The sequence below is a fragment of the Carassius gibelio genome, chromosome B8 (assembly GCF_023724105.1).
Source record: "Carassius gibelio isolate Cgi1373 ecotype wild population from Czech Republic chromosome B8, carGib1.2-hapl.c, whole genome shotgun sequence".
NCBI classification, from domain to species: domain Eukaryota; kingdom Metazoa; phylum Chordata; class Actinopteri; order Cypriniformes; family Cyprinidae; genus Carassius; species Carassius gibelio.
The window spans coordinates 17,437,273-17,464,941 of NC_068403.1; the positions used below are offsets into that span (position 1 = coordinate 17,437,273).

The window sequence follows — 27,669 nt, forward strand, 5'->3', positions numbered from 1 at the left end:
TCAAGAATGATTCGCACGAACATAGATGCATTTAGGTAGATCAGGGTCGCATTCCCTTCAGAAACAAAAATAATCCACTGCGTCTTCAGTGGCTCAGATGTCAGGAGTAAATGACAACTGCTATGTTCATTATCACATCCAACAACTAAACTCCTCGATTTCTTATGAGCCAGTGTTGTCTACTAGTCCTGCTGCGGTGTCGAATCAATGGCAGACTGTTGACAGCCCAATCAGTGTGGGTCTAAGGTAAAAATCCAGCATCAGTCAACTATTGTGGGAGAGGCCTTGTCCTATGTGATGTCACACTGGCAGAAAATCTGTAAAGGCTTGATTTGAGAAAGAGGATTAAATTTATCGAGATAAAAAAAAAAAAAAAAAAAAACCTGGGTGGATTTTTAGCATTTTTGGGTGGTTGTGTACACACACTGTCAAGACACATTTCAGTTCAAACAACATGTAAAAGTGAATTTTGCATCCGATGACCTCTTTGCAGTATTTCTCACAGATAGTGTCATGGAATGTAGTTTTAAGACTTTTTTTTTTTTTTTTTGGTGAGAATGTAGTTTCCTGTGTCCTTGTGCCTACAGCTGAATCACAGCCATGCATGCCAGTATACAGATATATGACACTGCAATTAGCATAACATTACATTTATCAAACTGTGGTCTTGCACATTTTAAACCTATTATTAATGACTATTAATGAAATGCATTAATATACATTGTATTCATAAAGATCATCAAATGCCTCTACTCTTAGCCCCACCACAGATTTCTGTTGGTCAGTCAGAGATGTCCGTCATCCAGGGATTTCAAGCGCTTCTGCCATGTACAGCACAGGGTCTTCCAGAGCCCAGGGTGAGTTGGGAGAAACAGGGAGTCCTTGTGCCAACTCTCCCGGGCAAATTCACTCCGCTGAGGTCAGGAGAACTGATTATTGAAAGGGCTGAGGTCAGTAATATGCATTTCATTGGATATAAATGAGCAGAACGCCCATTTAAAATTACCTTCATATTAAGTCATGATGTTACTTTATATATTTTTGCAGTCTGGTGATGCGGGTCTGTTCACATGTGTAGCCACCAACACTGCTGGAACAGCTCGAAGGGACATTCGCCTGTCTGTCAACATGAGACCTGCTTTTAAAGAGTTACCTGGTGACGTGACGTTGAATAAAGGGCAAAGTCTCACCCTATCCTGCCATGCTCTGGGTACTCCACCTCCCACCATAACCTGGACTGCCAACAACAGGCCCTATACAGGTATGGGAGGAGTTTATAGTCTTTTCTTCATCTTTTTTTCCAGCATAAAAATAATTACCTTGTTTTTGCCCACAGGTGCAAGTGTTGATGGATCTGGCAGAAGTTCAGTGATTATTGACAATGTCACTGTAAGTGATGGTGGCACCTACGTCTGCACTGCAGAGAACACTGTAGGATCCATAAGGGCTCTTTCGTTTGTGCGTGTCAGAGGTATGCATTTATTCTTTTTTTTATTTTATTTTTTTATTCAACAATTGTATTCAGTTGTTTTCAGAACAATTTGTTTTATTTTAATTCATCTATTAATTATTCATTTTAATTATTTTTATTTTAATTATTTAGTTGCTTATTTTAATCCACAGACAGCCCTAGTTTATGTAAAAAAAATAAAATATGACCAAAAAACTTATTGGCTTACATATTGGGCTCTTTAAAGTCAAAAAGGCTGAAAACTCTGTTCTAGATGGTGTCTTGTGATTTAAAAATGAAACTTTCCTAATTTATAGAGTTAAGTTAAGCATACACTCTGTCTTTACAGAACCTCCCATGCTGAGAGGGGAAGCCCAGACCACTCAGAATGTAGTTAAGGGTAAAGCTGCCATGCTGGACTGCGCTGTCACTGGGGATCCTGTACCTTCCTTGCGGTGGTACAAAGATGGCCAGCCGATACTTGGCTCTCTGCGGTTTCATCCCCTCCGCAATGGCTCTCTGGCTCTGTATAGTGCCACGGTAACCTTATTTGTGTGAAAATGATTGAGTAGGATTTTAAAGCCTTTTCAAGATATCAAAGGCTATTTGACCAGCCTACCACTTCACATTCTATTTAAACAAATGTGTGAGAGGTAAATCTGTGTGTTTTCCAGATTGGAGATTCAGGAGAGTACAGATGTGTTGCTGAAAGTGAGGCAGGCGCTGTGGAGAGAACAATATCTCTGAAAGTACAAGGTAAATTATTTTATTAGAGCCATGTTCATCTGTATATTTTAGATTCCCATTAAAAGTAATTTCACATTATGAACTGTTATTGCAGTTCCAGGGGGCTACTCAGACTGGGAGGAGTGGGGCCCGTGCAGTACTACCTGTGGGCAAGGCATCCAGGAGCGAATCAGATTCTGTAACAACCCACCTCCAGCCAATGGTGGGCCATCGTGCGTGGGTCCAAATGTGGATTCCAGGAAATGTCAGGCCTCTTTGTGTCCAGGTGCATCTGTGTTTATTGAAAGAAACCATGTAGTTTTAAATCCTAATTAGATATGTATTTTGTAGGCCTTAACCCAGAAACAAGTTAGCCTTTTAGCATGTCCATCTCCATTGTTCTAGTGTTAATGGATTTTTTTCAACCAGCATTATGAAAATATGTCTACAGCCATTACCTTACTTCCTGAAATACTTACATTAACATTTACATTTAATCATTTAGCAGATGCTTTTATCCAAAGCGACTTACAAATGAGAACAATAGAAGCAGTCAGGTCAACAAGAGAACAAAAACAGTATACAAGTGCCATGACAAGTCTCAGTTAGTCTAGTATAGAATGCATAGCCAGGTTTTTTTTTTTTTTGAAATGAATGAAAAGCTGAAGGTGATGGTCATTCATCCAGCTAGAAATGTCACTCAGACAGGCTGAATGCTAGCAGCTACCGTCGGGTCATCTGGCTGGAATAAAAGTAGAGTTGGGTGTCATCAGCATAGCAGTGATATGAAAAGCCATGCTTCTGAATGACAGATCCTAATGACGTCATGTAGATGGAGAAGAGAAGTGGTCCAAGTACTGAGCCTTGAGGAACCCCAGTAGCAAGGTGTTGTGGCTTTGAACATCACCCCTCCAAGACACACTGAAAGATCTGTCAGAGAGGTAGGACTTAAACCACAGTAGTGCGGTACCAGAGATGCCCATCTTTCTGAGGGTGGACAGGAGAATCTGGTGATTAACAGGGACAAAAGCAGCAGACAGGTCCAGTAAGATGAGTACGGAGGATTTTGAAGCTGCTCTCGCTAGTCGCAGGGCTTCAGTAACCGAGAGCAGGGCAGTCTCAGTTGAGTGGCCACTTTTGAAGCCAGATTGGTTGCTGTCCAGGAGGTTGTTCTGCACAAGGAACATAGAAAGCTGGTTGAACACAGCTCGCTCAAGTGTCTTTGCAATGAATGGAAGAAGGGATATCGGTCTGTAGTTTTCAAGAAGCGCTGGATTTAGAGATGGTTTCCCTGAGCAGTGGGCTTACCCGAGCCTGCTCTCTTCACTCTGGAAAATTTCCCTCAGCATTCAAGGAGTTGATAATATGAGTAAGCGAAGGTATGAATGAAGAAGAGATCGCTTGAAGGAGGTGAGTGGGGATTGGATCAATGGACAAGTAGTAGGATGATTGGACAGGAGAAGTTTGGAAACGTCCATCTCTGAGAGTGGGGAGAAGAAGGAGAAAGAGTGTGCGTCGGTCATTGTGAAGTTGTCCTCAGTCTGCGGTGTGGAGAATTGGTCACTGATGGTTCTTGTCTTATTTGTGAAGAAAACTGCCAAGTCGTCCGCTGTAAGAGTTGATGGAGGAGGTGGTGGCGGAGGATTAAAAAGAGAAGAGAAAGTCTTGAAGAGTGTCCGAGCATCACAACAGCTGTTAATTCTGTTGTGGTAGTATGATGTTTTAGCCGTGAATACATTTGCAGAGAAGGAAGACTGATACACACTGAGGTCGGTAGAGTTTCTTGATTTCTGCCATTTCCTCTCTGCAGAGAGTTTAGAGCGATGTTCACAGAGAACGGCGGACAGCCAGGGGGCAGATGGGGTGGTGCGTGCTGGTCTAGACAACAATGGGCAACAGTTCAAGTTCAAGTTCATTTATTTATATAGCACATTTAAACAGCCACACTAGACAGACCAAAGTGCTTTACAGAACAAGCATATAAAAATAAAAGCAGCAAAACACACTTAAGCACATAGAGAACAACTAAGCTAAGATTTATTATAAAATCAAGAAGCAAATGTAAAATAATAAGAACAGTCTAAGATAAGTAATCAGTATGCTAACGAGAATAGATAAGTTTTGACCAGAGACTTAAAAACAGAGAGGTTGGGAGCAGTTCTGATCTCTAGAGGCATGGTGTTCCACAGACAAGGCCCTGCCACCGCAAAAGCACGCTCCCCTCTACGCTTAAGTCTGACACGAGGGACTACCAGCAGTGCCTGGTCGTGGGATCTGAGACTTCTGGACGGAATGTACGGATGAATAAGTTCAGAGAGATAAACTGGTGCTAGGTTGTGTAAAGATTTGAAGACAAAGAGAAGAATTTTGAAATCTATTCTCTGCCGGACTGGTAACCAATGTAAAGATCTGAGGATGGGAGAGATATGGTCATATTTGCGACAATTATGGATGAGTCTGGCCGCCGCATTTTGGACTAACTGAAGACGGGAGATTTGAGAATCTGATATACCGCAATAAAGTGAGTTGCAATAGTCCAGTCGACACGTGATGAAAGCATGAACCGCCATTTCCAGAGTTATTGGAGTGAGAAATTCTTTGATTTTAGATAGTAAGCGAAGTTGGTAGAAACCAGAACTGACTACAGATGAGATGTGTTTATCAAACTTTAAAGACTGGTCAACAAGAACACCTAAGTTCCGCACTTGTGTAGATTTAAAGGGAAATAGACCTCCCAAGTCTGGGCATGTGCACTGGGACCTTTCACTCGGGCTGAAAACAATGACCTCGGTCTTATCATCATTAAGGGATAGGAAATTTTGAGCTAGCCATGCCTTCACCTCCTCTAAGCATAGATGAAGAGAGTTTAGTGCTGCAGGATTATTGCGCTTGATTGGAATGTAAATTTGGGTGTTGTCTGCATAAAAGTGAAAAGATACACAGTGTTTCCTAAAAATTGTGCCCAGCGGTAGCATGTAAAGAGAAAATAGAGAGGGAGCCAAAATAGAGCCCTGTGGAATACCACATCTCAGGGTTGCCATGTAGCTGGAAAAGTTTCCCATTTTTACTAAAAACTTTCTGTCAGTAAGGTAGGACTGGAACCATGACAGGACAGAACCTTTTATGCCCACCCACGTCTCTAGTCTAGCTAACAGAGTGGGGTGGTCAACGGTGTCAAAAGCCGCCGACAGATATAGGAGAACTAGAACCACAGTGTCTCCACAGTCAGTGGAGAGATAAATGTCATTTAGCACTCGCAGGAGAGCGGACTCAGTGCTGTGGGCAGTCCTAAACCCAGATTGAAAGAGCTCATATATACAGTTATTTGACAAAAAGTGTTGGAACTGATTCAACACGATTTTCTCTAATAACTTGGAAATGAAAGGTAGGACAGAGATGGGCCGGTAATTTTTTAAAACAGAAGGATCCAGTGAAGGCTTCTTGAGCAAAGGAGTGACCGTAGCCACTTTAAGATTGGCCGGAACAGATCCAGTGCTTAGACACTTGTTAATAAGCGATAGCATACCTGGACCCACCGTGTTGGTGATTAATTTTAAAAATCTCGGGTGAATGATGTAATTTGGGCAGAATGAAGGTTTGAGCTTAGCGCTCACATCCTTCAGTGTCTGGAGGTTAATGGGAACAAAAGCCTCCCAAACACAGGAGGTATGCGGCATAATAGGGGGGAGAGTTAATTTAGGGCAGATACTGGTCCTTAATGTAGTGATTTTGTTAATAAAAAATCTCTGGAAGTCTACACATAGAGCATCTGAGGCAACAGACAATTTAGCAGATGGGTTTAAAACAGAATGAATGACAGAAAACAAGACCTTAGGGTTAGAGTGATTGGATTCAATTAAGTTTGAGAAGTATGAGGCTTTAGCTGATTTAGAAGTGTTCTGGTAAGCTGTAAGTGAGTCTTTGAACATGCGGAAGGAGACACTTAGCCTGTCCCGTTTCCATTTGTGTTCGGCCTTTCTACATATTTGTCTTTGGAGATGAGTGTCAGAATTTTGCCACAAATCTGATTTTGGTTTGGGTTTGTGAGGCTTAAGAGGAGCAGTCACGTTTGCTACTTTAAGCCAGGCAGAATTTAAAAGGCTAAGATGCTGATCTGCATCCAGGTCAGATAAAGGTTGGTCCAAGTGCCAGTGAGAGCATAGCTCAGTAAAGCACAAGTCGAAGTTTGTGTTGAACTGAGGAGAATAGAACCGTGACATAACAGGATCAGTAGTGGGTTGAGAAAGCTCAAGAAGAGACAGTGAGAATAAAATAGGCTTGTGATCAGAGAGAGGAAAATCAGAGATAACAATATCAGTGACATCAATCCCATAAGATAACACAAGGTCCAGTGTGTGGCCCTGAGTGTGGGTAGAGTTTTTGACCCACTGCAGTAGGTTAAAAGCATCTATTAAGTCAAGAAACTCCTGAGACAGGGAGTTTGAATGACAGCAGACATGAATATTGAAGTCGCCCAACAAAAGGAAGCGATCATAGTTTGTGGCAATGTTGCCAGTGAACTCAGTGAATTGGAGTATAAAATCCTTAGTGAAGAGTGGAGGGTGGTATATCACCCCTATACAGATGGGACCATTCCAATCTAGGTGGAGAAGCTGAGTTTCAAAGCTGGGGAAGGCCGTTGCAGGGACCAGCCGGCAGCGTGAGAGAGAGTTATTTAAAATGGTTAAAATCCCACCCCCGCGTCCATTAGGACGAGGAGAGTTAAAAAATGTACAGTTTGCTGGAACCAGTTCTGATAAGGGAGTTAAATCACCGACCTTTATCCATGATTCTGTGATGAACATAAAATCCAAGTTGTGTGATGAGTAGAAGTCGTTTAATAAAAAGGTCTTATTCACCACGGAGCGGGCGTTTATTAGCGCCAACTTAGGTGGAGGAATAGACACGTGAGTTGACAGCGCTTTTCTCAATGAGCGCAGATTTCCGTGATTTACTCCGTTCCGCCGGGCACGTCGGCCAACACTGCGGAGATCAACCTGAGTGGCAAGACTCAGATGTAGAGGGAAAACAGGACGAAGACATCGGTAAACCACGTCCCGCGGGTGCCATGCTACAGATCTGCGTCCAAACGAAATGTCAGCTTGTAAATAAGCTTTCAGTTTCGTCATGTAACCTCCACGGCAACCTCGTTTCCTCCTTCGCTTTCTCCGCACGGTGTTTAGCGGCCACCGGCAGATATCGTGCAGGAAGATAGTTTGGGGAGGCTCGTACGGTTTGTGAAGTGGGCATTCCACGTCCACGGTGTGAAAGTTCGCGTATGAATCCCCAACGGAGATGCGGATGTCCAGGAGAGCTTGACGGGCGTACACCAGCCGCGTACAACAGGTAAACGACACATCAGACAGAAAGAGAAGAAAACACGAGAGCTGCAGACAGCATGCCAAACACACAGGCGCCATCTTCAATCCAATCCAACAGATTGGACATCAAAAGTTATCCAAGCAAGATGTTAAAGTGGAGCAAAGAGTGTCCGTAGCGCTGCTCGTGTCCAGAGCTGAAAACTGAGAGAGTGCAGGAAGCGAGGATGAAACCACAGAAGATAGGCGAGATTGAGAGAGTGAGCCTAGGTTCCATTGAAAGGTGACCTGCGTTGGAGTGTGAGGCGCTTCAGGAGTAAGTGCTAGGTTAGCAGTAATGAGGAAGTGGTCTGAGGTGTGCAGTGGAGCAACTGAAGAGTTGTCCACAGAGCAACAGTGCGTGTAGATAAGGTCCAGTTGGTTGCCTGATTTGTGAGTCGCTGTAGTAGACACTAGCTTGAGATCAAATGAGGTGAGCAGAGTTTTGAAGTCAGCAGCCTGAGGTTTATCTAGGTGGATGTTGAAGTCACCAGGCAGTACCAGAGGAGTACAATCTTCAGGAAAGTTTGATAGCAGCACATCCAACTCCTCCAAGAAGTTTCCCAATTGACCTGGGGGATTATAAATGACCACAAAGTGGATTTTAACAGGGTTGGGTTACAGTAATGGCATGTGATTCAAATGAACCATTACCTGTAGGTGATGGCTGAAGATCAAATTTCCATTCTTTTGATATAAGGAGACCTGTACCTGCACCCCTCCCAGTGGTACGAGGAGTGTGGGAACAAGTGAAATTAGTGGAGAGGGCTGCAGGGGTGGCAGTATCTTTAGGTTTGATCCAAGTCTCAGTCAGTGCCATGAGGTTGAGACCGGAATGAGTAGCAATAGAAGAAATGAAGTCTGCTTTGTTAACTGCAGACTGGCAGTTCCAGAGACCAACTGGAATAGAGAGCGTAGTAGTAGAGGTCAAAGGGACAGGCCGTAAGTTTGTCAGACAGGCCTTCCTGCGATGTACGTAGCGTGCTCTTCGAGTGGTAGTAGTGATAGTAGAGATCTGAAAGCACATTGTGACTACAAGTGTAATAAATATTTGAGAACAAGCTATACAAAAAGTAAAGAAAGGGGCAAAAAGCAATACTCAAGTGCTCTGTCGGTGTCCTTGCTCGGTCGTGCAGGTCGATTGTCTTTACACTCGTCTGACTTCACACGAGGAGGGCTTACACGAGGCCTGCCGCGACCACTGACGTGGTGAAACCTACTGCTTTTGTATTTGCCTGATTACCTGTGATTGAAGTCAGCTGGCCACACCTCACTATTTAGCAGATCAAAACTGGGCAGTCCCGCGATAGGCAAACGCAAAACCAACGGCCACTTTCAGCACGTATTTACCAGGGTAACACACAATTAAACCAAAAACTTTCCTAGCAATGACAATCACACAGTATTCTAATGAGAAAACGAGACAAAACACTCACAAGCTGCTGTCCTTCTCTGTTGCTCGATTGTTTCTTCTGACAAGTGCTTTCAAAACAGCAAATTAAATACTTTCACTGGCTTTGACCACGCCTCACTATTTAGCAGATCGAAACTGGGCAGTCCCGCGATAGGCAAATGCAAAACCAAGCGCCACTTTCAGCACGTATTTACCAGGGTAAGACACACAATTTAAACCAAAAACTTTCCTAGCAATGACGATCACACAGTAGTCTAATGAGAAAACGAAACAAAACACTCACAAGCTGCTGTCCTTCTCCTTCATATATATATAGGGCCACCTCATACCGTGCTGTTTGTCTACTTCTCTAGAAATTCACAATGGATGTAGAGATACAAAGTCACCTGTTCCAAATGACAATCTACTTTAAAAGAAACTGTTGAAAACCCACCTATTTAAAATTACTTTTCATGACTACGCTGAATTTAGCATTTTTATTTTTTTATTTACATTGTTGAAGTGTAATATAATGAAATGTATTATTATTATTATTATTTACATCAGGGCAGCAACATCAGCAATTAGATGTTGAATCTCAAATGAAACTATCAGAATTCTCGACCACTGGTCATCACAAGATAACTCGCCTACGTATTCAAACAAACTTGAAGACCTCAATCAATCCCGTGTTTAACTCAGCCCTTCCTAACTTAGGGAGTCCTAATTGTCTGGCCTAAATATACAATCATCCCATTCCATCTACCTCTTCGTCCTCTTTCTACTTCTCCCCAACATCCTGTTAAATTACCTATTCCATAGCTTGTTTGTTGCGTGGTCCTAGTTCTTGAAAGGGAGTTGACTTGTTAACTTAGGTTCGGGAGCAGGGCCACGCCCCATAAACCTTCATGTATAAACCTTCCCCAAACCTTCTGTGGTGAGTGGGGCGGGGGTGAGAGCCGTGGGAACGGAGTGAGGCCAGTGGAGTGATTGGAAATGAGCAACACCTGCTCAACCCACCGGTCTTGAGTCCCACGGAGGAGATGGAAGGATACAAAAGAGGAGCGATGACAGTGAATGACGAGAGAGGGCCTGGATTTTGTTTGTGTTTGGTTATTGTTTGTGTTCGTGGCAGTCATCCATGAGGTGCTGCCATGCTGTTTTGTCTTTAGTTTGTAATCAAAGTTTCATTTTGATTGTCCGCCGGTTCCTGGCTCCTTCTTCCCACGAAAGAACGTTGTTACATTGGTGGGTCCCTCCTTCCTCCTGGGTTTCGGCACCAATGTAACAATGTTCTTTCATGGGAAGAAGGAGGCAGGAATCGCTCCATTCCCACGGCTCTTGGCCCCGCTCCACTCGCCACACCTTCATGTATCGGGCCACCTCATGCCGTACTGTTTGTCTCCTTCTCTCGAACCCACCCTTTCCCTCCCTTTCACACCCATTTAGCACATATTTCTCTTTCTTTCAAGTTTTATCGGGGGGGCCTAATCATATAAATATACAATCAAGACGATACCCTCACCCTGAGTCTCTTTGGGCCATCGCTTCTAGATGCCCTGATCAACCGGACCATCAGTGTTGGGAATGTTACTTTAAAAAAGTAATTAGTTATAGTTACTCCCTACTTGTTCCAAAAAGTAACTGAGTTAGTAACTGAATTACTCTATAATAAAAGTCGTTACTAGGGAAAGTAACTATTTGCGTTACTGTAAAAAATAAATAAAAAAAAAAATAAAAAAAAGTTGCTACATGTCAGAGAATTTGTACTTTTTTTTTTTTTTTTTTGCAGTTTTCACAAGTAGGTTGAAATGAGTAGAACAGACAGGTACATAACTTTCAATATTTATTGCATGTCAACAGACAGCAAGAGTTTTATCCTGCCCTTCAAGTATTATCTTTGTAAGAAAAGTGTTTTTGGCCACTAGCTTTGTAGATGCGTGTCACACATTACATGTAAACATTACATGCACGTTCTTGCCTTTGACCACAATGAATTTGAAGTAGTGCTTATATCTTCACCTTGAAAATGCCAACTTGCTCCTGACTCGCCATCTCTTCTGCGAATCTCTGTGTGTGTAGCTGTTGTGTGTGTGTTTGGCGCCGCTGGCATGTGTGTAAAAACACTGGCTCTGATTGGCTACCATGAAACACATGACTCTGCCTTAGCCAATCACAACCGCATATCTCGTCATTAACCATTAACCCACCTGCTCACTCGCTGTGTGAGCCAGGGGTCGGTTCGGATTGCATAGTTTATTAAATCAATGCATAGTAACGCACCGCATTTAACGTTCAGTAACGTTAACGGCGTTGTAACGATGGGAAAAGTAATTAGTTAGATTACCGTGTTACTGAAAAAAATAACGTCGTTACCTAACTACCTAACTAGTTCTTTTAAACGCCGTTATTCAAAACACTGCGGACCATCAACCCATTCTATCTACCCCTTCATCCTCTTTCCACTCTTCCACAGCATCTAAATTAACTATTCCATAGCTTGTATGTGGCGTGGTCCTAGCTTGTGAAGAGATAAAAATGTGGTTTATGATACTATTGTTGCCAAAATCAAACAATATTCAAAAGCACTCATTGTAGCATGTGTCATTACTCCTAGATCCTTTAGCAGACCAAAAAACTCACCATTTTAGTGTAAAATGTACCTCACACTGTCTGTAATGTTATAGACTAAAATAACCCTTACAACCTGTCTTCTCTTTTGTGTAGGCGAGTCTCCACGGCGTGCACGGGGCAGTCTGATAGGCATGATTAATGAGAAGGAGTTTGGAGTGGCCCATCTGGAAGCCAATATCACAGAGAATGAAGCGGATGGCACCAGCACGCTGGAAGCCCATGTAGAAAACATTCCTCCAAGTGTTGGTGAGTGTATTTACATGATTGTATGCACAGTGTGGTTTAACCATGTGCCAGAGTATGTACCGTATTTTCCGGACTATAAGTCGCACTTTTTTTCATAGTTTGGCTGGTCCTGCGACTTATAGTCAGGTGCAACTTATTTATCAAAATTAGTTTGACATGAACCAAGAGAAAAGAACTAAGAGACATGAACTAAGAGAAAACATTACCGTCTACAGCCGCGAGAGGGCACTCTATACTGCTCAGTGCTCCTGTAGTATACACTGAGTGCCCTCTCGCGGCTGTAGACGGTAATGTTTTCTCCTGGTTCTTGGTTCTAAATAAATACGACTTATAGACGGTTTCATCGGGCACACGCGCCTGGACCTAAGTTAACTTCTGGTCTGTGTTGTGTATATCGGTCTGGCTGCAGTGCCTTCTACAAATGCAGTTAAAGGCAAGGTGATGAGTAGACTGAAGTTGGGCTCAGGTGGTTGTGCTGTGGAATGTGTTTCCCATACATTTATTTATTTTTGGAGACTCGCCACAATTTTAAAACTGATCTTTTTTCAAAAAGGCTTCATTGAATAAACATGAGTAACGTTACGTACTGCATGTTTAATAATAATAATTCCTTACATTTATATGTTTAAATATCAAAACGAGGCACAGGTGTTTTTATATCGCTGTATTTCTGAAGGAAGACTTGCATGTTATATGCCTGATAGCAGCGTATGAGCGTACCAGCTCTGCTTCATTACAGCTGTTACTGGGGAAACCTCTATTTCTCACACTTTATGTCTATGCTTTAAATCATCTCCTGTTGGCAAATAATGAATTTGCATTTTCATTAAGTCCGCCTGATCCACGCAGCAAACATTTTGTTTATCAAAAAATATCTACTCTAGAGGGACTTGGCTGTTGTTATTGATTCTATTTGGAAGTCTTCCGGAAGTTAAGTTAGGTCCACAAAAGCGCTCATGCGCAGTAACGTTTGTTTATGTTGTTGCCGTTGAAACCGTCTATAGTCCAATGCGACTTTTATATGTTTTTTTTCTCATCATGACGTATTTTTGGACTGATGCGACTTATATTCAGGTGTGACTTATAGTCTGAAAAATACGGTAACCCCAATTCCAGAAAAGTTGGGACATTTTATAAAATGCAATAAAATCAAGAATATTTGATTTGTTCATTCTCTTTAACTTTTATTTAATTGACAAAAGTACAAAGAAAATATTTCCATAAGTTCTCACTAACCAACATAAATGTATTTTATTCAAATGAACAAATTTTGATTTTGATGGCTGCAACACACTCCAAAAGAGTCTGGACAGATTAAACTGTTTTGAAACAGTTCACATTAAGCAGGTGAATTGGTAATTGATCAAGTTATCATGTTTGGGTATAAATGGAGCATCTCAGAAATAGAACCAACGCCTATTTTTTCACGCAACGCGCGTGTTGGAAGCGTCTCCAGGAAAAATATAATAGGAAAATATGTTTATATGTCATTTTGTACACAAATACATATTAATTCATGACATTTTGATATTTGAAAGTCTGTAGGTTGACATAAATTCAGATATAAATGTAATTTTAAAAATAAATAAATATAAAATATATCGATTTTCAAATATTGCACCTGTCAAACATAGTCTATTTTGCCATCAATACTGTTGACGGTGTCCTTTATCAGTAGGTGTAGGTGTGAAAAAAAAAGTTGATATTGTTGTCATGAAGACAAGATCTGGTCTGTCGGCGGCCTCCCTCTATTGTCACCTACAGCAGCAGCAGCGCGTCAGCGCCGCGTCAGGTACGCTTCTGGTGTGTAAAGACACAGAAAACGTGAGGCAGCCGGCACGCTTCTGGCACGCAGCAGAGACGCCACGCAGCCAGTGTGTCACCGGCCTTAGTCGCGAAAGAGCAAGAAGTGAGAAGAATGAGTCTGGAGCCCTACTGTGCACCAGGATAAACGGCATGGGTGACTGCCACATGTGCGAAGGTACTATTCACATGGAGGCATAAACTGGGATAGTACAGAGAAATATACTGCCATCGAGATGATGTCTTTCATGGGAAGTCCATTGTTATTAGATCAAGACTCTTTATATGCTACAACAGCATGGTTTTGTCGACTCACAGAGTGAATGTGCTAGACTGGCCTACCTGCAAACCTTATATGTCTCCAATTGAAAATGTATGACCAGTCATGAAAAGGAGAATCAGACAATGACAATCACAAACTGCTGACCATCTAAAGAGAGATTTTGCTCGTTGACAAAACGTCCCAACTTTTCTGGAATTGGTGTTGTACTTAAGCAAGCAGTCATGCTCAAAGCTATGTTGACTTAAAGCTGACAAGAACAGGAGAAATGGGTTCTTGTCATTTGACAAGTGTGCTCTCAAACAGACATCAAGAAGTACAGTACCAGACAACACATTTAAACTGCCAATGTTCTTTCTCTGACAATGAGACCTTGCTGTTTTATTTTTTTTATTTTATTTGAAACTTTCCTGCATTACAGGTCCTTTGTTGCGAGTTCTTGTGTCAGTATTTTCCCCAATTTACTGGACAACTGTACATCAATCACCGGAAACTCAAAATGGCTTCTCTCTCAATCAAGGGCAATTCAGACAGGAATCTCAGCTGGAGTTTGACACAGGTTAAAGCTTTCCATACATGCCAGTTAAAAGAGCTTAATTAACATATCTGTTGGTGTATATAAGACAAAAACATAATCTGTTGATAAAAGGACTTCATTTTGGATTCTATCAACTTAATGTGTCTTCTGCTTTGGAATGACAGGAGAGGTCTTAAAGCTGACTCATGTGGCCAGAGGTCTGGATGCAGAAGGGGCTCTGCTTGTGGACATTGTGATCAACGGCTTTGTTCCTCCTATGCTGTTGACTTCTAATCTCAATCTGCAGGTTGGTCTTTCAAACTCATGGATGTAAGTCTATCTAACTTGCATTTATGGACACAACTTTTAAAAAAGGTCTTTACTGATCTGAATCTATTTTAAGTGCGGGGGAAGGGGGGCTGCTGGTGGTGTTAATGGTTGTGTAAGATCAGGTGTGGGGTTTGAGACCAGTATAGTAAAACTCATTCAGGTCTTCAGCTGATTGTTGATTTGCCTCAGTGCTGGGGGATGTTGCCTTCCAGTTAGTGATGTCTTTCAGACCTTTCCATATTGATGCAAGTTTCAGCATCGTTACTCCAATCTTCAGTGTCACATGATCTTTCTGAAATCATTCTAATATGCTGATATGGTAGTCAAGAAACAATTCTTAATATTATCAGTGTTGAAAACAGTTGTGCTGCTAAATATTTTTAATGAAACCAATAATAAAAATATTTTGTAACAATTTAATGCCACAATTGATACATTTAATGTAATACAAATGTATTAATAGAAAAGTAGTTAATTAAACCAAGTAGTTAATTTACCAAATAGGTAGGTATAGTTTGAAATACTCTTAAAGTGATAGATCATACCAAAATGAATTCTTCAAAAGTATTTGATTTTCTTTCCTTCTGTTCATTAGGAGTTTGACGAGTCATATGTGCAGACAGGCTCCGGGCAGCTTTACTCCTGGTCCTCACAGAATCACATGTGGGACGGGGCTCCTCTAACCCTAAGATGCAATCATTCTGTGGTTTATGAAGGGCCGGAGAACCGTCAGGGGCCCCTGCTGCAGCTCCTCAGACTGACAGGAATAAGTAGCACCTACAGCTTTTTCACTCTCAGCCTGGAGTTCAAGATGACTGCCAGTTTACTCATACCAGGTCAGTCCATGGGATGTTTTATTCAGTTAGTTGATAATGTGTAAAAAGATGCATCTTCACATGTACACGATATATATATATATATATATATATATATATATATATATATATATATATATATATATATATATATATATATATATAATATTTCAATTTAAAAATACATAATCAATGATTTGTTTGTGTGCAGAGGGTGATGGAGAGACATGTCCAAAAGGTTTTGTATTGGACACAGCATCTTACTGTGCCGGTATGTACTTTTAAACTGTTTTAAAATGTATATGCAACTGCATATTAGCTATGAAAGCCCACATTCTTTTACCAATTTTAAAACAAAATTTATTTTAGAATGTGATTGGAATATTTTGTTGTCGTCTTTGTCTTTTAGATGAGGACGAATGTGCTGTTGACTCTCCCTGCTCACACTCATGTAATAATATCATGGGTGGTTTCTCCTGCGCATGTCCTTCTGGATTCACCATCTCTACCGAGTCTAACACCTGCCAAGGTCAGATCTATATTAATCAGACGTTCTGCATTTTTTTTATTTTTTATTATCTATATTAAAAAATGTTTTGGTTTAATACAAATTCACTTTTCAACTCAAAAATTCAAGATACAGTATTCAAGTTCAAAAGTTCAAATGTTCCTAGATGACATTAACACATTCGCCTGGAAGGCAGTGAAAAGTTAATCTCTGTTTTCTTGGAAACAGAACAGTTGCTTACTGTGATTTCTATTGTGATTCAGATATTGATGAGTGCACACAAGGTTCCCACTTGTGTCACCCCAACCAGCAGTGTGTGAACACTGTTGGGACATATCGCTGTCAAGCCAAGTGTGGCCTGGGCTTCAAACCCAGTTTAGTTGGCACCAGCTGTGAAGGTTAGTTTAAAATATGGTGGTCAATGGATAATGGATGGAGCATTATTAAATTATTAGCATTATTAAATCCCAAGTCAACAACAATTTGAAAAGTCATTGAGATTTCCCCAATGAAACTAGACTGAATTATTCTAGATACAGAAACTATCCAGAATGTAGAGGAGTTAAATGACCAATCTCTTCCTTCAGATGTGGATGAGTGTCAAGAATCAGCAGTCTCTCCATGCCAGCAGCAGTGTTTCAATACTCTAGGCTCCTACCGTTGCACCTGCCATCCAGGATACCAGCTAGTGGGACATCGCTGCCTGGGTCAGTGTAATTTTGTAAAACAATACTGACTTTCACAGGTTCATTGGTGTTGGTTAGTGGAGTTTTTGAATAGCATATATCATGGGATTTACACTTTAAAGACTCTAAGACTTCCATTGGACCAGTTAGGAATGCATAGAAATGCGTTTTACTTTAGTTTTACACTCTAGGAGATGAAATTGTCATTTATTCACCTTCTTGTCATACCAAAATTAAAACTGGAACATGAAAGAAGATATTTAGAACAGTGGGAGACAAGCAACATTGAAAGCCCATTGACTTACACTGACACAGACAAATATCTATTGTGTTCAGCAAAAGAAAGTCATACATGTTTGGACTGATATAAATGATGACGTTTTTTTTTTCAGACTATAACTTTAAATATATATCTTTTATATGTGTAATTTCCTTAAAATTTGTTTAGTGTGCAGTAATGAGGAAATTCAAACCAACACCCCAGGGGTGGAAGTTTTTGAATGAGTTTTTGAATGGCAATATTGTGCTCAGAAGATATTAACAGAATCAAAACTGTAGCTTAGTAAGTTTGTATTTTACTTATCATCATTTATGCTTGTTTATAACCAGATATAAATGAGTGTTTGAGGAATGTGTGTCCAGCACACCAGCAGTGTCGAAACACAGATGGAGGATACCAGTGTTTTGACAGCTGCCCATCTGGCATGACCACAGCGGAAAATGGAGTGTGTGTAGGTAAGGAGTCACACAAATAAGACCCTGTTACTTCAACAAATCAGTTTATTTTAAATGAAACATGCCATCTGTTCCTCACAGACATAGACGAATGCCAGGATGGCAGTCACATGTGCCGCTACAGTCAAATCTGCCAGAACACCATTGGTGGGTATGGATGTGTTTGTCCTCGAGGCTACCGCTCTCAAGGTGTAGGTCGACCTTGCTTAGGTAAGGGTCATAAACACAGTCAAGCAATTTCAAATATGTGACCCTGTCTGTGGAATCCAGGCTAAAGTCTAATTAAAAAAAAAACAAAAAAAACTTATAAACTATATAAAACTAATGCATATTATTTTTTGGCATTGCAGATATTGACGAATGTGCGCAGGTGCCCAGCCCTTGTGCTTTTCAATGCCGGAATGTTCCGGGCAGCTTCCGCTGCATTTGTCCACCAGGGACGGTTCTTCTGGGAGATGGTCGCTCATGTGCTGGACTTGAAAGAGGGCATATCTTTACTAACAGTACCCGGGTACAAGCCAGGCTGCGGCCACAACTGGTATCTACTTTAGAGCGACCTTACCTCACTCGCCTCTCAGTCCTACCAGAGCACCTTGGATCTTCACGTCGTCCCAGGCATGAATGCCCAGTTGGATACACCAGCAAGGATGGTACTTGCATAGGTGTGTAACATTACACTATACTGTATTTTATCTAATCCTAACTGAGACTGGAGCCTATCCCAGCAATAGCAAGGAAACATGCGATATGGATGGCCAGTCAAAAGGGTTGAATTTGCATCAAAGGATTGAATTTTATTAGATTATTTTATTTTTATATATATATATATATATATATATATATATATATATATATATATATATATATATATATATATATATATATTTTTTTTTTATAATTAATTTTTTTATAATTTTTATTTTATTTTATTTAAACTACTTGACCTAAATACACTCAACCCTGGACTTATAATACACTCAACCCTGGACTTATAGACTTATTTTGTTTTTAATGTATATATTCAAGACTATAATTTAACAGAACAATCTTTCTTCTTCCACAAAGATATCGATGAATGTGCATTTAAAAAGCCTTGCCAACATGAGTGCAGAAACACAATAGGAAGCTACCAGTGCACTTGCCCACCAGGATACCAACTATCATCCAATGGCCGAACATGCAAAGGTGAGTCTTTTGCACTTTTTATTATAAAAGGTATTTCATTAACTCAGATACACATTACTGTATATAAAGCCTTTTTTCATGTGTAAAAAAAGTTTGAAAATCAACTTATTATTATTATTATTATAGATATTGATGAGTGCACTGTTCAAGGTGTTCAGTGTGGCCCAAACCAAATGTGCTTTAACACACGTGGGGGCTACCAGTGTCTTGACACACCCTGTCCTACCAGCTACCAAAGAGGACACAATCCAGGGTAAGATTTGCTTGTAATATAATGAATGAAAGTCTCAGTAATATAAATTATTGAACAAAAAAACGTATTTAGTAGCTTTTTTTCTATTATTAAGGAGTTCAAGCGCATAGCGCTGAAACCTTATTGTAATTGTTAGAATGGTCACAGATCAGCAATCTCCACATAAAACTGATTGTGCAGACCAAACCGTGAGTCATAGAGCTTTGAAACTTGGAGGGATGGTATTACTCACATCACCTACAATCGCCTGGTGGGGGCGATACAGTGATCAAAAGAACAAAATCACTCTCTCACACCCAATTCTTAAACCGTCAGTCACAGGCTCAAGTGTCTTATGTCATTGGAATCCTTGGCTCACGTCGGACAAAACGCATGCCTCAGATTTGGCAAAAGTTTGGGGTATTTTGCCTATTTTCCAAAACCTACTTTTGCAAACTACTCCTAGGTTTTTCACCCGACTGGAACCAAACCAGTGCAGAAAGATTCTCTGGAGAATGAATATCAATAATTATCAAAAAAAGTTGATCTTTTGACAAAATTTTTTGAAAGGGGCAGGGTCACTTTTAGTAAACTGCCTATAACTACTGAATGGAATAAGATATCTTCGCAAACTCAGAACATTTATGTAAGAGCTCAATCTGAGGTCACAGGAAAACAATCGTAGAATTTGGTCAGTTGGTGGTGCTATAAGAGGGGGAAAAAATTTAAATGGCTATAACCATGCAACAATTTGTCCTATCAACAGGGAAATCGGTGTGCACGGTCTTGGTTTAAAAAATAAATAAATAAATGGGCGCCATTGGCAGACAAAATTTGAGTACCCGTTTGACAAGGTTAACGAAGGCCAGTGTTTCCCAACCGGGGTACCATCCGTCAAGAGCAGGGGTGCCACATAAAAAAAAAAAAATAATAATAATAAATTAAAAAAAGCATCTATTGTATAATACCCATTTCTGATATTGCCAATAATTAAAGATGCTCCGAAATTCTGGCTGTCGAAACGGAGTTCACTATTTAGGTTTCACTTTCACGTGGTGTGAAGTTCTACGTATTATCCTACTCTATGCGTGTTTGTGCTCCACTCAGTGTGAGTGCTTCTTAGCTCCAATCATATACCGTTCATGCTCAACCGAATAGTCCACTCAAAAATCAAGCCAACAGGAAACACCTGTGTAGCACAGAAAGTAGGGCTTACTGTGCAGTATCATGATGTGTTATATGGGCAACTTTTTAATGCTGCCCTCTCATTCATTGATCAGCTGACCGCTATATTATGCTCATGTGTTCTGATAATAATAGCTTTCTAGGACTAAACATTATTTGCATATAATTGATCAAATAAAATAAATAAATCTCTTGTTAGACCTACCTGAAAAACTAAAAAGCAATGTATTTCATTTGCATCATTATTTTTGCACTATTATTAAGTCATTTGTTTTTGTTCTAATTTTATTACTCACTACTCACATGTCATTTTTATTCAGTTCAAAGTTTGACCAAAAAAGTTTGAGAACCACTGGGATACAGGCTTGCTAAATATAATATGTAATGTTTTTATCCTTATGTGCTTAAATGCTTTGATCCCTGATCATTGCTGATTGCAGCTATATTTTTAAATGCTTTTATTATTACTTATTAATTAATAATTTATGATGTAAAAGATTACTTGGAAATGTAAACATGAAAAGGATGTTAGGATGTGTGCACTCTTTTTATATGTACAGACTAGGGCTGCATTATTAATCTAACACTTCTTATCACGAGTGTCATGCGCATTTAGTCAGTAAAGCCAGTTCTGTGATTTAGCAGTAAATTTCCATCACCTGTTTTCAGGTGGAGCAGCATTTAATACACAGAGCCGTAGTTCTCTGATAAGCTATGTAAAATCACGTTCATAATTGCAGACGATATAATTGTAGGATTATGAAATCAAGTAAATTGTTTGCGATAATGACTGCTGTTTGCGTATCTTCTCAGTGTACTACGTCTCTGTGTATTAAATGCTGCTCCATCTGAGAGCACATGAAAATACCACATTTAATAACATTTTAACTCCAAATTCACTTTTTAACATCAGTTGAGTGTTTAAAATAAATCCTTCCGTGAGAAGGTTTGGCTTCTTAAACAGAATACAATTAAATATTGTGTGCCTTAATTATTCTAAGCAGTGATGAAGGCTATGTCGATTAGCATTTCATTATAGAGATACTTTATTAAGATGGAAATTATAATAATAAGAACTCAGATAAACCATATATTGCCATAGTCATGTGTTTATAATTAGTCACGTTGAATCAATGAAAGCAGTTAAATCTTCTGTTTATTCAGCTGCAGCGGGGCGTATTTGGATTTTCAGCATGAGAGCCTTTGGATGGATATTTACTGCTGATCACAGAACCGTGCTTCACTGAAAGATACGCATGACAGTTGCAGGTTGCCTTTTGCGATTTAATTTGAATTAATTGTGCAGCCCTAGTACACACTTTTTAGAAGCATTACATTTTCTTGCAAATGCTATAAAAGGATTTCAAAACCACATTAAAACATTCCTTGAATACTTACCAACAAGGTTTTTTTTTTTTTTTTTTTTTATTTCCTTAACATGGAAACTCTTATTGACCCATATACATTTGCTCTATTGCTTTGACCCCAGCACCTGCTACAGGCCTTGCACTTCCAGACTAGATTGTGGCTCCACAGGCTTTCCTCTGCTCCAGTACAAGCTCCTTACTCTTCCTCTGGGAATACCAGCACACCACAACTTGGCCCGTTTGTCAGCTTTCTCTGAATCAGGTGTTCTCCAAGACCACACATCCTTCACTATCCTGGAGCAAGGAGGGGGAAATGGAGAGAGGCCATTTGGCATCAAGGACGAAGCAGGAAGAGGCATCATATTCACAGTAAAGCCTTTAGACTGGCCCGGCCTGGTGCGACTTCGGGTACAAGCCACTACGCTGTCAGACCAGGGGCGCATAACCTACCAGAGTATCTTTATTATCTACATCTCCATATCCAAATACCCCTACTGAGTGTGCAGGCTGCACAGGATGTACTGTTGCTTAATGGGACATGGGAGGAGCATTAGTAAATGAACTCGATTCCCACCTATTTATGTGCCCTCTTGTGGAGCGGAATGTTGGATTAATGAGTTATCATCAGGATAATAAATACATTGCACCTTTTATAATTACTGTTATTTTAAAGTATTGTAGTAGCTTTGGAATCTTACCTGGTCTCTTTTATTTTCACTGATGTGCTGTAATTTCTCCATTTTTTTTTTTTTTTTTTTTTTTGGTAATGAATCAGGATACATCTGGTATTAAAACAACAAAAATAATAGCAGAAGACATTTCCCACTGACATTTTGAGCAGGCTTCATTACCTACATTAAAACTGATTACTGGTATGTTTAGATATATTTACTTATCATATGTTGTATTGCTATATTCTTGTACATTATTGAGTGTACTCTCGTATGAGAATGAGAGTGTGTGTGTATGAATTATTGCGAGCGTGTTTGCCTTATCTGTGAATATTGATGGTTGTGCTCTCTCTGCTCATGACTCCTTGAAACTAACATGTAGATTATAAAAATTCTTTAAAAAAAAGTGATTATTTTAGTCAATCAGACCTATCTTTTTGACATTAAACACCATTCCTTTTTAATCCTTGGAAAAAATATATGTCAGGAGATGCATAAGAATCCATTGCTTTAGAATTTTAAGTTGCTAAAGACCATGAAACTTTTGGGTATCTTCAGAAGACTTATTTATTGAGAACATGCTGTGTGGCTCTGCAGTGTTCAAACGTCTAAGGCAAACATACATTGTATTTTATAGGCGTTCAGTGGGCAGTCCTTAAAGGTGTTTACCTGACACATCCTTGGAAGTGACCACTCTAAGCTAAATATCTAAAAACTATATAGGTAATCATCCCCCAGCTGCGAGTTCCAGTAAACCTAAATATAATAGGTTAAGGTAGGTTAAGTACCTATTTAACACCTTTGCAGGTGTGTATGAAAATGAGTCAGTGTCCGAATACACTATCTTCACTGTGTATTATATAATATGCATCAATAAAAATGCATCTGTTTTCAGTGTATAGTAAGTAAAACTCAAGTAAAGGCAAACTTTGTTACTTTCCCACTGTTAGACTGTTAAAATGATGTTCAATCAGATTTTATTTTAAATCATTAAATTACAACAAAATACATTACAATTGAATCATTCTTTCAACAGATGCAAAAACTACATGAAAGTTTGTATATGCACATTACAGTCCACAATGAGCAGGTGTGCATAAATGAGCTAAGCCTAAGGTCAAAAAATATATAGGAAGAGATGACACAGGATCCTCTACGTGTCAGATCAACTGCACTTCTGTGGTTGCAATAAACTTGCATTTGATCATAATTTGAATGTCATATGCAGCTTGTATATAAACTAATACAGGCTATCAATAAGCGGGTTCTTTTCCAGTTTTTTGCATAATGAACGTGAAATCTTTATGAACATAATCAGAATGTCTTAAACCCCATAAAAAAAAACAAAAAAAAACCCGAAACATTCTGTCACTGACAAAATTATTTCATTTTACAGTATATATATTGAGAGTATCAAGGTTTTTTTTTTTTTATCACATCAATACAGTATAACAAGTCATATTTTTGCATTATAAAATAGGGGAGACCGGGTATGGTTGTAACACTTTTGTCTTCAGCACCCAAAACTACCTTTTTTTTAGCTACATGTCTGAAACTTTCTACTACAAATGGAAACAGTTTTAATTTCTTCAACTATATCACAGACTTCGTGAGATGATGACAAATACAAGGTGGTCCTTTGTTACAAGACAACCTACCCCACTACTCACTGTGTGAATATGGGAAGTGTATGAGCATATTGTGTGTTTTTGTGCATGCGCACGTGTGCGTTTGTGTGTGCATGTCTGTACGTGCACATTCATATGGGTGTGTGTGTGTGAGTGAGAGCAAATTAACATACACATATTTACCCCCACTCCACAGAATGAACAAATTAAACGCATTCTTTATCAGTCACAATGGTGACAAGAACAAACAAATTAAATTCCTGGTGGGCCCAAAAGCTACATAAAACACACTTGACCCACACTTCTTTGAATCTTGAATTTCTGAATGGTTTCATGCAGACGACACACAAATCTTCCTCTTCTGAAGAGGAGTTATCAGCCTTCACCCTTTTCCCGGCAGGTTTTTTTTACCTTCTTGTTTTTGCTTTTCTCACTCCCCGAGATTTGTTTTCTGATGTTTTTCCCTTTTCGACTACTCTTCCAATGCCAGCCTCACTGGTGTATCAGTGAGGATTTACGAGCACCTCTTCTTCCTACCCCTACCTGTCTCTTTGCTTGGGCCTGCTTTTGCAAATGGCCTAATGAGTGAAGGACTGAACGACTGACCTACGATGGACCCCGAGGTGCTCGGCATCTCATCAGAGTGCAGGTGGGCTCTTTTTAAAAGACTGGCATTGACTCCACGATCTGTTTTTCTCACCCAAGGTCTAGGCATTCTGTAGAATTATTAAAATCACAAAAGTGTTCTTAGTTGTATGTTAGGGGATGGTTGTAACACTTTCAAAACACGTGTTACAACCTACCCCGCCACTGTCACCTATTGTTTAGCTAGCTGTATTAGCATGGTGCTTTGAAATTAGCAGGTTGATACACCATTCTTTACTAGAGAAACTACAGTTTGACCTGATATAACTCATACAAGATTATCTACAATGGTAGAAGTACTAAACAAAATATTATCTTTTTTTTTTTTTTTTACTTTCTTGCCTCAGAATTAGATTTTCTGCTGTAGCTTCAGGAGAGATAGCAACACAGACTGGAAAACCTCCATGTGAGATTGTAAAGGAAGCCTGAGGAAACTGACAATGTCACATGACTCCTATCTTATCCCTGGTTCGTGGAATTGGTATTGTACAACTCTCCCCATATTACAACTATACCTGGTCTCCCCTACTTATGCATTAATTATGCATAAACTATTGGCTTGATGATATTTGACAAATACCAATGCTTTCTCATTTGTTAATGGTTTTATTTATTTTTTTAAAGAGCATTTTATTTGACAGTTGAGCCGGTGGCAACAACTCAAATGCATTATTATTTTAACGAATGTGTTCAAGTTTAAAAAAATGTTTTAAATATATTTGTCTATATTTGCATACTTTTATTAATGCTATACAACGATATCAAACAGAAGCCTTCAAGAAGCCAGAAAGTTTCAAAGTGTGGTCAATGTTGTGTATCAGTTCTTGCTCAAAGTCCCAGACTCTTTTGTCTACAACAAGTTGCTCTTTGGTAAGACTCCCCTGCAGTGGGACTCTCACGTGTACAATCCTACATACATTAAACGGTACAAGAACACTGCCTCTAAAGTGTTTCAAAGGGGAGTGTACTGATGTTTGCTGCACCTTCCTTGGGTTGACAATCATCTTTGTGGGATTGTAAATATTTTTTCGACTTGGTTCTCTATAGATGTGCTCCATGATATTGACACCTGGGATATTATTCCATTCTGCTCGTTTGAACTTCCCACTCTCCTCAAACTGTGTTTTAGGGAATATGTGGTTCTCTATGAGGAACACTCCTATACTGGGATGAGCAGACTGGAGGTCTTCCATTAGAGATTGTAGAGTGGCATGTTTGTAAGGCATGATGATTTCATCAATGTCATTCAGGAGAACGTACTTTGACTGGTACATGTGCCTGTAAATGCACTCATTGAGTGTTACTAACTGACCATAATACTGAATGTCTCCCTTGTGTAGCTTGATGTTCCAGCCTGAAGAAGGGTTCAGAAACTGGTCGATAGGCCATGGAACGATCTCCAGTATCCCCTCCGTTTCATAATGTTTTAAGAGCTTTTCCATGTCTGGTCCACTACTAGTGTTATAGATGACCACATGCTGTACTCCCAGAAGCTTGTACATCTCCATCGTTTGAGCAAACTGCAGTACATTGTTGTAGTCGCCAAAAAGGTTAGAAATGCAAACGGTGAAGTTAAACTTGAAAGTCTCTTGTAAAGCCTTATTTTTTATTGGCAGATATTCAATTTTGAGGTCAGCTGAATCTTTCTTGACAGTTATGAGGACATGAGTTGCATCAGTCATGGGTTTACCTTTACAAATCACATCGGAGGCACCATACGGGAAGCCAAAATGGTCGCTGTGTATCTGGACCTCAGTGTGAACAGTTTTGCAGACTTGTTCAGCATTGCAGTAAACACAGTAAAGCGGCTGAAGACGGTTTCTGTTGATTATACTGATGACTCGAATGACCCCATCCAGTCTGTGGTCGATAAAGGCAGACACCATGAAATGCTCCGAGTCTCTAATGGGTGTTATTGGATATGAAGCTTCCAGGATTTTGAATTTATTATTTGACAGAGGAGCTTTTATTGCTGTAGGAGCTTGTATGTAATATGTATCACCGTTCATGTGCACTAAAACTAGAATGCCAATAATACTGACAATTAATAGTGAAAGAAGCACTTTGCCTTTTTCCATCTGTCCTTTAGTTGCTGTGGAGTGAAGAAAAGAAATGTCAAAATCCAAAATACTTAATTTATAACGCAATGGTATTGGTTGCAAGATATTTGTTTAAACAGATCTAAACTAGTAGTATCCACACTTATGAGATATGGAGTAGTCTGGTCTTGCATTGTACTTTCAACAACAAACAAATACGACAAGAACAAAAGTCTCACGCAACAACCACTGATGAAGGCAGATAATAAACAAGAAAGAAAGACTTCCTGAGAACACATCTTTTTCATGGCCAGTTGATGTCGCAATGAACTATTTAATAAGGCTGATTCAAAAATACAAAATGTATAAATAATATAAATTTGTAAATCTAAAATCTAACATTTTTACAATTACTTATTTAATTAAGAATTTGATTATTTAAAGATAAGTCTCTAGGCAGAGTATACGTCTCATTGTAAAAAGTCTCAAGATATATATATATATATATATATATATATATATATATATATATATATATATACACACACACATACACACACACACACACACACACACAGTAAAGCAATTACGTTTAAAACAGAATATATGAAAAAAAGGTATATATATATATATATATATATATAGAACCAGGAAGCAGCGAGCTATTTTGCATGAATGGCAAGTTTAGGTCATATAAGGAGCCTTAATACAAACTTAATTTATCAATAATTATATTTTAACTTTCATTTGCTTGTAAAGTATTTAAGTAGCCTACTTTAAGATTAGATTCCAAGTAGAGTCCAAACTTGAAAAAAACAACAAAAAAAAAAAACATTTCTCTTTTAAAAGACATCAGCCATAATTTGTCATTAATAAAAACATATGTTTAGTTTTTCTACAATCGCGTTTAACATTTCGTTACAATATAAAGTCTACTTTCATATTTAATATTTTTTGCTTGACTTACTGACCAAAGACAACATAATACTTCCTGATTCATCCCTTTTTGCATTTTTTTTCCAAATGAAAAAAAGAAAAGAAAAAAAGTGTTACAGTACCTTTACTCGCCATACAAATAACGATTGGATTCCATAAAGATATTTAAAAAAATATTACGCAAAAATCTGTAGAACAAGATGGAAAAACAAAACCAACCAGACATCTGAAGTCATACTAAAGAATTACTGTATGCCTCACAGAATGTTAAACGATCATTTGATCCATCAGCCTTGTAGAT

At 39.3% G+C, this 27,669-nt stretch overlaps 2 protein-coding genes across 2 annotated transcripts in view; one reads left to right on the forward strand and one right to left on the reverse strand.

Annotated features, from left to right (window-relative positions):
- Positions 1–23,130, forward strand: part of hmcn2 (hemicentin 2) — a 79,441-nt gene extending 56,311 nt beyond the window's left edge. The window contains exons 62-81 of the mRNA XM_052563856.1: positions 760–950; positions 1,048–1,261; positions 1,337–1,471; positions 1,800–1,990; positions 2,125–2,206; positions 2,292–2,462; positions 11,654–11,806; positions 14,311–14,448; positions 14,592–14,713; positions 15,332–15,572; positions 15,763–15,822; positions 15,961–16,080; positions 16,323–16,457; positions 16,647–16,766; positions 17,355–17,480; positions 17,562–17,690; positions 17,831–18,142; positions 18,546–18,665; positions 18,792–18,918; positions 21,572–23,130. Of these exons, the coding sequence (XP_052419816.1) occupies positions 760–950; positions 1,048–1,261; positions 1,337–1,471; positions 1,800–1,990; positions 2,125–2,206; positions 2,292–2,462; positions 11,654–11,806; positions 14,311–14,448; positions 14,592–14,713; positions 15,332–15,572; positions 15,763–15,822; positions 15,961–16,080; positions 16,323–16,457; positions 16,647–16,766; positions 17,355–17,480; positions 17,562–17,690; positions 17,831–18,142; positions 18,546–18,665; positions 18,792–18,918; positions 21,572–21,947 (3,263 nt within the window). The 3' untranslated portion in view covers positions 21,948–23,130. The remainder of the gene's footprint in view (positions 1–759; positions 951–1,047; positions 1,262–1,336; positions 1,472–1,799; positions 1,991–2,124; positions 2,207–2,291; positions 2,463–11,653; positions 11,807–14,310; positions 14,449–14,591; positions 14,714–15,331; positions 15,573–15,762; positions 15,823–15,960; positions 16,081–16,322; positions 16,458–16,646; positions 16,767–17,354; positions 17,481–17,561; positions 17,691–17,830; positions 18,143–18,545; positions 18,666–18,791; positions 18,919–21,571) is intronic.
- Positions 23,131–23,461: 331 nt separating this feature from the next.
- Positions 23,462–26,776, reverse strand: zgc:194839 (glycosyltransferase family 92 protein). The gene has a single exon (XM_052563857.1). It carries the CDS (start codon positions 26,469–26,471, stop codon positions 25,155–25,157), a length of 1,317 nt encoding a protein of 438 aa, XP_052419817.1. The 5' UTR covers positions 26,472–26,776; the 3' UTR covers positions 23,462–25,154.
- Between the last annotated feature and the right edge of the window lie 893 nt (positions 26,777–27,669).

Coding starts and splice junctions, on each gene's coding strand:
- zgc:194839 (XM_052563857.1), bottom strand. CDS start 26,471: ATGGAAAAAGGCAAAGTGCTTCTTTCACTATTAATTGTCAGTATTATT.